This window comes from Aplysia californica, unplaced genomic scaffold (assembly GCF_000002075.1).
Source record: "Aplysia californica isolate F4 #8 unplaced genomic scaffold, AplCal3.0 scaffold00035, whole genome shotgun sequence".
Lineage (NCBI taxonomy): Eukaryota > Metazoa > Mollusca > Gastropoda > Aplysiida > Aplysiidae > Aplysia > Aplysia californica.
In genome coordinates this window covers 807,276-819,509 of record NW_004797305.1, presented here as the reverse complement: position 1 = coordinate 819,509, position 12,234 = coordinate 807,276, and the positions used below count along the sequence as shown (strand labels likewise).

At 38.0% G+C, this 12,234-nt stretch overlaps 1 protein-coding gene across 1 annotated transcript in view; it reads right to left on the bottom strand.

Annotated features, from left to right (window-relative positions):
- Positions 1 to 95: 95 nt before the first annotated feature.
- LOC101859546 (sodium channel protein 1 brain) overlaps positions 96 to 12,234 on the bottom strand; it is a gene marked incomplete in the record, with an annotated part of 65,608 nt that continues 53,469 nt past the window's right edge. Inside the window, 6 exon segments of the mRNA XM_035973862.1 lie at positions 96 to 3,335; positions 7,562 to 7,832; positions 8,613 to 8,723; positions 9,405 to 9,542; positions 10,691 to 10,744; positions 11,477 to 11,746. Of these exon segments, the coding sequence (XP_035829755.1) occupies positions 2,074 to 3,335; positions 7,562 to 7,832; positions 8,613 to 8,723; positions 9,405 to 9,542; positions 10,691 to 10,744; positions 11,477 to 11,746 (2,106 nt within the window).

Below are 12,234 nucleotides of genomic sequence, written 5' to 3'. Positions count from 1 at the left end.
AAAAAAAAAAAAAAAAAAAACCCAACGAAAAAAAAACCCCTTGTCAATAAAGTGAAAATAGACAAAACAAAATCCAACACAACCAGCGTGTGAAATAGTAAACGAAAATAAAAACAACAAAAATATACAAATGCCCCACAACACAACTCAAAAATTCAAGGGAAAAGTGAGTTTCCAAAACTTGGAAGTCCAGAGACGGTGTGGCATGAGCACAAACTTAAAGACAATGTACGCTTTATGTTCACTCGTGATCACATTAATTATATAGGATTTGACTCGCAAAGGAAACGCCATTTATACTTTCGCGTAATAAGCACAATTTCCTTATTTCAGAAAGATTCAGTCATCAGGAACACTAAATGATGGTAGTGTTGCCTTTGGTCATTTCTTACATCATAGATCAGCTTTTGAAATACGAAATTATAATGCCCACATGTTTGTCTGAGTGACAAAAATAACTGGGTTTTGATTGTATCTTTGGTAATTACGAACATTCGGAGAAATATGGTCTTTTTTTTAATAGTTCATCTAGATCTAGTCTCCCTTTGCATTCCCCTAGCCCTGCAGTAGTAAACTTAGAGAAGAAACATATCCAAGAAGGTTTAACCGACCGCTGCAACATTCAATCCTATTGTCGACAGCTCTCCTTGCTCAAGTAACTGAGAGTCTTTGGCGGGAATACAACGAGATGACCGTGGGGCGAAATGACCGGTTACCAATAAAACAGCTCTCAAGAGTCATTACATTTTTCCAGTTTAACAGTTTGTTTATCACAGTTAATGTAATTCAATAAAGACTGACCATTTGAGATCATGATCCTGTTGACATGAAAAGTGACCAGTCAATCATTCAATAAGCTCTAGTTCGCAATATCAATATCAATACACCTGCTTGACACTGGTGCTGTCGGGGGTTAGAGTCAGAGGGCAAAGGGCACATGCCAAGAGTTGCAGACAAATGTCCCTCAGAACAGATACACTCACTAGCTCAAGCCTGTGTGACATATCAGTTATCACATGCCCATTTTCAAATGATGGGCGAGTCCTTTGCGGGAATGAAACAACCCTGGCCGGTAAGCATAATACATTTGTACATAATATGTACCAATTTAGTGTAACACTGAGGCATGTAACTGTTTACATCTCTGAACCATTTGAACTGAATGGGAATTTCAGTGCACGATATGTTACCACATTCGTCAGACCCTCGGCGGGTCATAAAAACCCAACTAGAATCACTTCAGCTAAGATCTGACTTCAGAGCAGATTGTCATTTATCGGCAGATTTTATTTTCTCCATGGAGAGCAAAATGATTTGCAGCACGTTTTACTCCCAAAGCCTATACATTAATTATTGTAAAGCAAACTGTTGAGTACTTTAGAGGCCTGTTGCTCTTATTCCTTTAAAAAAACCCATTCTAACAGAAAATATGAGAAGAAGAAAAAACTTGCTTTGGCTAAATGCCTTTTCCACCCGACAAGGCCATAAACCGATTCTACATGAAATAAGAAATGGAATGGTCCAGCCAAACAGATATTGCTCATTGAGTATTTATACTAGGTACAGTTTCTTTGATTTTGTAACAAACATATCAACAAACAAATCCAAATATTTCATACATATACAAGAAAATCAAAACAGTCAGGTTTAGGCTCACTTAAATACGAATACATTCAAGAGACAAAAACATGACATTGTTAGGAAGGTGGAAAAACTCCGCAGCTGCATGGGATAAAGAAAGAGGACAATCACAATGCATTAAATTGTTCTTGTCCTTGACTGAAATACTGCTGACAAATCGCTATAGTCAATATTAAAAAATCCCTGTCACTTTTCTCAGATACTCTTGGTTTCCACAAAACCCACACTTTTCACCCAGCATGTCACAGGAATTCACCAAACACAAGTAGATCTCGCGGGAAATGCTATGCACTTAAACCCAAGAACAGTTCTTTAAAATGTCCAAATCCATTCGGTAGACAGTCCCTTTGAAGTAAATAGACTCAAATGAATTTCTCTTCAAGGAAGTCTTCAATGATGAGTCCTTTTTCATTGCCAGTTTGCTTCTTTACATCATAAATCTAGAGTCTGGTTTTGTGACTTGTCTCCGGGATACAAAGTGAAAACCTGAGGCACTTTCAAATGCTGCCCGATTTTGGGCTGCTTACTTAGTTTTGTCTCTTGTAGGTTTGTCGTGGACGAGAAAGGCGACGGTGTCGCAATCTTTCTGGAAGAAAAGAACTGGTTGAGGGCGTTACTGAGCCGGTTCCCCAGATTTCGCATGACGTCTGATCGTGTGCGGAGACCCACAGCGCTGGCACGGCGAAGCTTTTGTTGTACAGCCAAAGCGGTGATATTCCGCATAGCTTTCTGAGCTTTGAAGCTTCTCCATGCCCTCTGTAGAGTGCGCGCTGCCACGTCTTCTTTCTTTCTCTGGAGCGTGCTCGACTTGACCGTGATGTTGACCCTGGAGGGAAAGTTCTGGGCAAATTTTGCCTCCATTTGTTCCTTCAGGGTTTTCAGTTCTTCAGTCTCCTCAACATCGGCAAGCACATTCCTCACCAGAGCTATCAAGATGTCCAGGCAATGTATCTTTTCCCCTTCCATGATAGGAAGATTAAATGATACCAAAGCTATTTCGTTTGGCTTTGGAATTTGTAAGGGCTGATCCAGCTCACCTACAAAGTCTGCAAGCTGTTCGTACTTGATAAACTGAGTAGCGTGAGGGTCGTACTTCTCCCACACCACGTAAAACATGTCGAAGTCGTCCTCCGTGATGCCTAGTTCCTCCTGCTCGTGAGCTTGGTTGAAATTTTCTAAAATAATAGCTATGTACATGTTGATCACAATGAGCCACACGATGATGATGTAAGTCACCATGAAGGGTATAGCGAGGTAAGGAATGCCGCAGTCCCCTGAGCTGGAAGCCACCAGGACACCGTCGGGCTGAGTGTAGTAATCCGGGTTGCAGTAAGGAGTTTTAATGAGCAGAGCCTCCAACACATCATTCCAACCAGCTGCAGTAGCTAGCCGCAGGAGAAGCATGAAACTGTTTCCAAAAGTCTGGAAGTTCACAACTTCATCAAATACGCCATTTATTTTCACATTTCCAAACGATGACATGCCTATGATAGCATACATGTACATCACCAGGAACAGCAAAGCTCCGATGTTGAAAATGGCTGGCAGAGAAATAATGAGAGCAAAAAGCAGTTTTCGAATGCCTTTTGCGGCCTTGATAAGGCGCAGAACTCGTCCAATCCTGAAGACCCTGATGATTCGGAGGAGAGTGGGAGTGACGAAAATGCCAGACAAGACATCACTCAGTATGATCCCTGAAACAGAGGAAACGATCAAGTAAATACCATTGAAATCTTTTTTTTAATGCTAATACTTTTGAATCGGGTCGAACATAGCACACTAGGGAAAAAAACCCACCTTGTTGCATAAGTAAAGGACATTTGAACCGGTGGAAAAAGAAGTGTGTCAGTAACCATATTCAGAAAAAAATCCGAACAAATAAAGCCTCCCGCAATAAACCAAAAACGTCTGGACACAGTTCACTGTTATTCTCCAGTCTACAAATGATGAAGCAGATGCGACATAGGCCCCTATATCAAGAAAACTCGACCACTTAGCTTGGATCACAACCTTTGAACTTGATTATATATACAAACACATTTTTCCTCAAGAGTTAGTCATACAACTGGACCAAACAGCAGAGTACAAAGTTCACTGAAGATTATAATTGTATCCCACAACAGGCACCGGATTGGCATGCACAGGGATAATGTGGCTTTAACATAATATCCTCATCAGTTAGATTAAATGAACAGCTTTGTGTTTTGGCTATTGCTATTATAGCAGAGGGCACTTCAGAGTTTTGCACCACGTTTGAGATATATCAGAGGCCAGAGCTCTAAAGCAGCCTTAGCCAACATTATACTGAAGTAAAGAGATTCATTGAGGAATCACAAACATTGCTAAGAGATGATTGTTTCATTCTGAAGGTGGAAACCTTTCTGGGGCTAAACACGTACGGACGGCACGGATAAGGTGTTGGGATGATATACGAATCCAGGCAAGTGAGTCAAAGGCCAGTGGAGAATCAAGACAACCCAGTCAGAACTGATTTATACACTTGATGAAAGTGGGGCAAAAGGACAATAACTGACACATCGTTCGCGGTAAGAGAAAAAGAAAGGATTACATAGTAAACTTTGCAAACGGCGCACTCGCACTGTCAATAAAAGACATGAGTGGCTGGCGGGATTGTAATCTTCGGCACTTGTACATTATATAAAAGAATTGTGTTACGAGTGCTATAAAACTCTTACTAAAACAAAACAAAAACAAAAATACAACACTATTTGAGACGGTTGTCAAGGAAGAAAGCACGCCCTAGGGCCGATTCCCTTGTCCATATCACAAAACTATGTAACAACAGTATTTCCGTATTATATTAGACCAGGCCTTTCATATATGGCGCAGATGAGAAGAGATAGCACGAGTTTCACCCCCAATTTCCTGATGGATATTTTACGACCATCTTATGGATGAAATGTCAACTGTACTTGAAATAGATATTTGCACAAAAAACCCAGTAAATAGCCTACAGTACCTGTCAAGTTTTTAACTTTCTTAAAAAACAAGAGCACATTAAATATTATCAATATAAGCTATCCCTGATCAATAAGATAAGATTACACTTATTGGCGCAGGCCGATCAATCAACAGTCAATGCATTATTCCTAACTCAGGAAATGTCAGAATGAAGTTACAAACAAGAACATTTCAGCAGGTTTTGTATCTTCAGCATTCTGTATTTAAACGCCTATAAAGAAATAGAACTGTGTTTATACACTGAATGTATTAAGAACTGAGTTACGCCTTGGGAGGGACATGATCTACGGTAAGAAAGCACAAACACACAAAAACGTCATAAAGGAAATGATACACCCCACCGAGATAAGATGAACGAAAGCAGTACAAGAATTGTCAGTAAAAATCAACAAACTTCATTTTTAACACAAAGACAAACAAGTTATCAACTTTTGAATAGTGCCTTAGCCTAAGGTAGAAAACAGAAACACAAGAAGAAACGAAAAGATGAGCAACTTAAATTGGCTCAACAGAACTGCTCAGGGCAACAGAACTGCTCAGGGCAACAGATACTACCCAACGCTCTTAGAAAAGAAAAGAAAAGAAAAGAAAAGAAAAGAAAAGAAAGAAAGATGAAAATGCCAAAATGACAGCGCAGACACAGAAGGCGAGGAAATCACAGCAAACAAGTCTCTAATTATTATAGGACAAGGCATCCACAGTACTTTTGTTTTACATAAAAACCAAAATGCAACATGGATATAAGTACATGTATGTCTTATTAATGCTTGAAAAAAAATCCTGCAGGACTTAACTGCAAATTAAAAACTGACTGAAATCTAAGAAAGCATTTTAACTTGCTTACCATGCGACTTTACTGATGTTATACATTTCGAACACAAAATACACATATGAACAACACAGACATATTTTAACGTATGTAATTGAAGGATTACCAATGATCTTTGTGCCATTTTGAATGTCTGGTAACAATGTGCATGCTATTGTCCACATACAAGTATATTATGCTGTTGGAATGCCCCCACCCCCACTGTAAATAATTCAGAGACATGCATTTAAATCTGCCGTGACTGAGAGTTCCAAAGATGTCAACATAAAACATGCAGTGCCATTCTATTTAATGGAATGTCCCTGTCCAATGACAATTTCTCAAACATGGCTTGCAGGGCCAATATAGCACAATACAGAATCACTTACGGTTAACTAATTCAATTAGTGAGACATATTTTGTGTCTTTTTCAAAAATACTACTTCACTCATGCAAGCAACTATCAATATACATGCTAAAAGATATATCTATGGCTTCAGATCTACAATACACCATTCTCAGCCACTCCATTACGATATACCTGCCGCATATCTGAGGGTGAGATCTATGTAAAGAAGAAATTAAAGAAAGTAGTGTCATAATTATGATGTTCAGCATCTCTCCGCTCTTTCATCTCATACAAAAAACAAACAAACAAAAGCAATTCACACATATGAGCAAACACACAGCACAACCATCAAACTGATTACCAATTTTGATTTTTTAATAAGAGAGAGAGAGAGAGAGAGAGAGAGAGAGAGAGAGAGAGAGGGAGAGAACATGTGCGCGCATACACACACACACACACACACAAGCGCACACACACACACACACACACACACACACTCACATACAAACATACACACACACACAAAGGGCACGCAGATAGACAAGTAACTATGGTGAAAAAGCAAGGACACTCCCCACTTCAATATTGTGAGCCCTTATTTTGAAACTGACACAGAAATTAGAAACAGCTGAGAAAAAAAAACAACAACAACAAAACCCAGACGAATCAATACAATCGACAATGGTCTGGATACCATACAGAAAGTTTTGAAATGTCAAATTTTTTAAACAAAGAATTATGAAACGTCAAACGTGTGTCTTACCTAATTTAATACCATAGGTATCAAAGTCGTCATTTAAGATGACTATACGAGGGAATTAAAAGAAGAACGGGTCAGCACTCAAAGACAACCACTTTCATATTGTCAACAGATTTCCCTTCCAAAATACACACTTACGAGAGCTACGAGCCACGGAAGACATATACATGATATGTGAGCTGGCTGTCTTATTTCATTTCAGACACGTCAGCCTGGCTTTATGACGTGAAAAAAAAGAACAACTGCTCACATCATTGTAATTATTGTTGGCAATAGTTGAACGAATTATAAAGAGATATGACATAATTACTGATCATTTGCACTTGCTTCTAGGACATGGCATGTCAATTCCAGGATGCTTATTCAGACAAAATACGTAGCCCAGAATATAATGGAGTAAATACAACGGATAGAGTAAATTTGTTGTGCTGGAAATATGAAGAGAAATGTCCAATGCTGCTGGTAGCAAATGATCAAAACAAGGATTACAGAATTTTTGATTATATAATATATTATTATCGTATCAAGCCGTCAGTAAACAAAAGCGACAGAGACACAAAACATTTGTATATTAGAGGGGGGGGGGGCGCAAAAAATTAGTCTATTTAAGTCACTTCTACAGGCAAATAAATCTTTGCAGACCAAAGCAAAGCAAAAGTCATAAAAGCCACATGACATATAAAAGGAAAAAAAGGCTACCCAAAAACCCCTGAAGTTCAGGTTTTGCTCAGACATGTTATGCTTAATAACTTTCAGCATCTTCTCTGCACATTAAACTATCAAGATTTTCATGGCAAGGAAATTAGGTTCAAACTTTCTTTTTGCCACTTATATTACTTTTATTCGCGAGGCATCTGAATTAAAATCCCATTATTGACTTGGATTCCTATAAAGATTTACACAAATCTCAGACCTGAAACAATAGTTAGATTCCAGAAGAAAAGAACACAAAAAGCACCTGTAAACATCAAGATCTGCTCACATACAAAATATTGACCAAACTTTCGCTACAAACACTTACCCAAAATTGATATGATGACTATGATAAAATCAAATATATTCCACAGAAAGCGGAAGTAATGAAGGCGCAGTCCAATTAATTTCACAACAGCTTCCAGTGTGAAAACTGTGGTGAAGATGATGTTCATCATCTCTAAGCCTTCTTTCACAGAATCTGGCTCCTTGTAGTGCTCTATCGCCATCACTATCATGTTGAAGAAAATGAGGAGGACCACAGCCAGCTCGAATTTGCTGCTCATGGCCAACTCATAGAAAAACAATTGGAAGCGGTTCTGGGGAGATAAAAGAAAAAAACAACTTTAAATTTGACTTTGAGTAAAGAGAAGTGCACCACCAACACAATAACAGTCACGTAGTGCAGACAGAAACCCAGACAGACAGAAACATCGAAGTGAAAGAAAAGAAATAAGACTTACCAGTGGTACCCTCCTACTATCCACAACGGAAATAACGGCAACTATTTTATAATAAGAGACACAACTAGTGAGCACAAAGCTAATGGTGCCATAATATATACTGTTCCAGTATCTCCAAACTATTTAAGACGTTGCAGAGTGCAACGGTCATCTTACGATATAGGTCACTAAAAACAGGCAAAGAGGCGTCTTTCCTTGTCCTATAATGACAGTGTGTTTTGACTGAAGTCCCCAAAAGCAAAATGCACTTTTACTATAGTATAAAGTGTCTACTCTCCTTCCCTTCAGCGATACTGGAGAGCATTCCCCACCACAGCAAAATCATTCCAAAGGTTAAATAATGTATGGGAAAAGCACACATCTGACAAGTTCACGTGCCATTTTCTGTCCTAACATTAGTGTATTAGAAATGCAAATACATGCAAGATACGTTGTTGTCAAAATGCCAACAGAACTAACTGCCCCATTGTACTATTTTCAAACTAAATATAAATGGTACATTACAATGGCACCACGATGTGAACTTGATATTTTTAAAAAGAAGACTAAACAACCGAAAAAAGACGACCTCCTCACATTTGGAAAGTCTAAAGACTGATAAACGACATAAACTCTTGACGCGCCTGAAATACCTACCTTTGGTCTTTTGATTGTTTTCTGAGGTTTCTTCTTGCCCAGCTTCTTCAAGGTGTTGTAGTAATTTCTTTGACTTTGAGTCAAAAAGGCGTCAAGGTAACTGCCTTCATACTGAAACACCATGAAGATAACTCAGAATCATAACTTTGTTAAAGGGGTTCTGCACTGCACAAGGTCATTGTGTGATAAAAGGTGGGTATAGTTGTGAATGTGCATTCAATGTTTGTTTGTTCGTTTATATGAGTGTATGTATGTGTATGAGAAAGCATGTGTGTGAGTGTGTGAGTGTGTGAGTGAGTGTGTGTGTGTGTGTGTGTGTGTGTGTGTGTGTGTGAGTGTGTGTGTGTGTGAGTGTGCTTGTGTGTGAGTGTGCTTGTATGTGTGTGTGTGTGTGTGTGTGTGTGTGTGCGTGTGTGTGTGTCTCTGTGTGTGTTTGGACAGTTAAGAATAGAATACTGCCTTTGTGATTCGAAATGAAGCATTCTGACAACATAGCTAGCCAAGCAAAGTTCATTCCTTATGAGCTCAGACAACAGACCCTCGGTATTTGCCCTGTTGGGAACTTGGCTGTCTGGTAATACTGGTATGATGCTAAAAATTCTCCTGAGACATTCTATGTGGAAATGATTAAGCTGCTTGGCATGGCTCTGGTACACTGTCCAGGTTGGAAGATCAACAGTATTTTACATAATATAGATTTCAAGCAAATCATAATATATGTATTCTCAAAGTGAGCGCATAATGTATAGTGAGAGGTTGTTTTCGCAAATTTTGAGAATCATCTTGGCATACCTTTTTCTTCAGTACGTTGAAGTTGTCAATGATGACACCAATGAAGAGATTAAGCGAGAAAAAAGCCCCAAATACAATAAAGACCACGAAGTACAAGTAGGAGAGGCTGCTGTTCTCCTGTATGGGTTGCTGATCCACCTGAAACAAAAAGCACGAGACTGCATTATCACTGCATCAAACAGTCAATATAATTATAAGGCTGATGCAAATATAGGAAAACAATCAGTTTACTCAATACTTTTATTAGTGTATTCTGTGGTATGAGCTTGTCATAACCTTTACGTAGCATTCAGCAGAAGGGCCCATAAAGAGAAAAATGAAATAATCGTAAGAGTGTTCAGTTTGACACTGAAACAAAACAAAAATGATAACGTTGCTTCAGAAAAAGAGAAAAGAAAGTTTAACACATTTCTTTCTCCACCTAAAAAGGACACTCTTTGTCAAACAAAATTCATTAACAAAAATGTCTCTAGAAACAAGTGTGTCAACTTCACACTCCTCCTAAACATGTTCCTATGAACTAAAATACTCATATGGTCATAATACCTATATGTAGAAGAGCACAAATTGTTAAAACGTACCTAAAAGTACTGCAGTGCGGTATCCTAATTACAGATAGCACCATTTAAAGTAATAGAAAAACAACTTCAAAATCACAGTTAACAAAGAGCTTCAACAGTATTTCTCACCGCCGTTTACTTAATGTTGATTATTTCGTCCAGTTTTAAACTCTGAAATGTTTTCAAACTCTTAATCCCCTCTCTCTTTCCTTTTTTCTGTCGTGACGACTAAATTTTTTGTAACAATAATTTCAGCAGCGTACATCACAGAAGCAGGTACCTTTACTGACATAATTAAACACAAAATTGAACTGCTATGACTTCTTTTTAGAAGAGCATTATTTAGAAAGTATTCATACATGCCCATTTTTATATCAGCATCTAGATTAATGGGCTATGGATTTTCATCAACAAGTGAAGAAAGTGTTTAAGACAATTATTTGATAAAACGATAGGGGCAGAGAACAAAAAGACACGGAGAAATGGGAAAAAAATGACAAAGATAAATCAAGAAATATGGAGAAAAAAAAACATGCACAGAAAAGAAAAGAAAAGTAATAGACAAGGAGAGCAAAATAAATTTTGTGAAACAAAAAAATAAAAAAATAAAATAAAAACAACAAATCATTCAATACAAGAAGACAAATAAAAAGAAAGTAAAAGATGACTGCAACAGGGTGGGATTAGAGGTAAAACTAAAACAAATAGAAAGACTAAATTTCTTACATCTGTAGTGTCAGCAGCATCTGACATGATTTCCATCCAGCCTTCAAATGTTGCCTGAGTGACAAATAATAGAAATGATCAGTATCAAATGAATCAAGTCAAAAGAAAACTTAAACTTGAACCAAACTCACAAGCTTAAAAGAGTAGCCAAAACAGTAGAGGTAAATGGACGTAAACTGCCCTTCAGGTTCAAAATATAAATAATTGAACAAAATGAGATTGTACATGTAACCCAAAGTGGACCTGCAACTCAATAATTTTGTGTCTCTTTTGAATCTTTTCACTAATTCACACTATAATCGTTAATCAAATATATAATCTATATGTTACCATTCTTCTACCTTCCAAAACCTGCAGAAATGACATCCCTACCCCCACCAAAAAAAACAACCAAAATTTAAAAAAAACTAAAAAACCCAAAAACAGTGCTTCACGTCATAAGGAAATTTTTAGCAAATCTAATGATATGGGTTGTATGGTATAAGTTAATAAAATTTACATGAAAACAGGATTTCATAGAACTCGATGTACAGAAAAGTGGGAAGACATGGAATAACATCAAGAGGCAAGCACAGGATAGAGAAAGATGGAACGTGTTTTCCGTGGCTTATACCGTGGTGCAGGCTGAGAACGACAATAATGATGACCACAAAAATCTCAACCAAAGTACAAAAGACATTGCATTTAAACATTTGATACCAACACAAAACCACTTGTAGGCCTACCACCTATGTATTCTCTTATCTCAGACAATTACACCGAATTTTCAGTTAAAGGAAGACTCACCACTTGAAACAAAGCAAGAAATCCAGCAATTGAGTTATCGAAGTTGACGTTTGAGTTCTCCCACTCTGTCCCGCTGGTGCTGTCACAGGCATTTCGATTTGGGGTGATCACGTGGCTTATCCTTTCGCCAGTGGTAACGTTCACACATTTGTAAAACTTTCCGGCGAAGAACTGAACGCCCATGATGCTGAATATGAGCCAAAATACCATGCACACCATGAGGACGTTGACAATGGCGGGGATGGCATTCATGAGAGCATTTACCACAATCTGAAAGAGAAAATGTGAAAAAAAAAATGTTAAAAAAAAAGAAGCAAAATAGAAACAGTTACGAAGAATTGATCACCTTTTGTTTAACACAGGACTGACTCCTTTGTCCTAAGACACGTGCATTCAGGTGGAAATGGCTCAAATAAAAGTCAATTCTTGAAGAGGAGCTAAATTCAACGGTTGTATAAAGTCTTTTGGGTATGTTTGTGTGTGTGTATGCGTGTGTATGGGTGTGTGTGTGTGTGTGTGTGTGTGTGTGTGTGTGTGTGTGTGTGTACATATACACGAACAGTCATCACTTGGACGTGCACAATTATTTTTTTGTTGTTATCTCACAAATTACAAAGAAAGACGGAAAAGCTCACAATGATGATGATACGAAAGAATTTTTATTCATGTTGATATTCACTTGAGAAAATGACTAACCATCAATGTCTATTAGATGTGAGGTATTCTGAATTTAATTGCAAGGATCTTCTTTGCTGCTT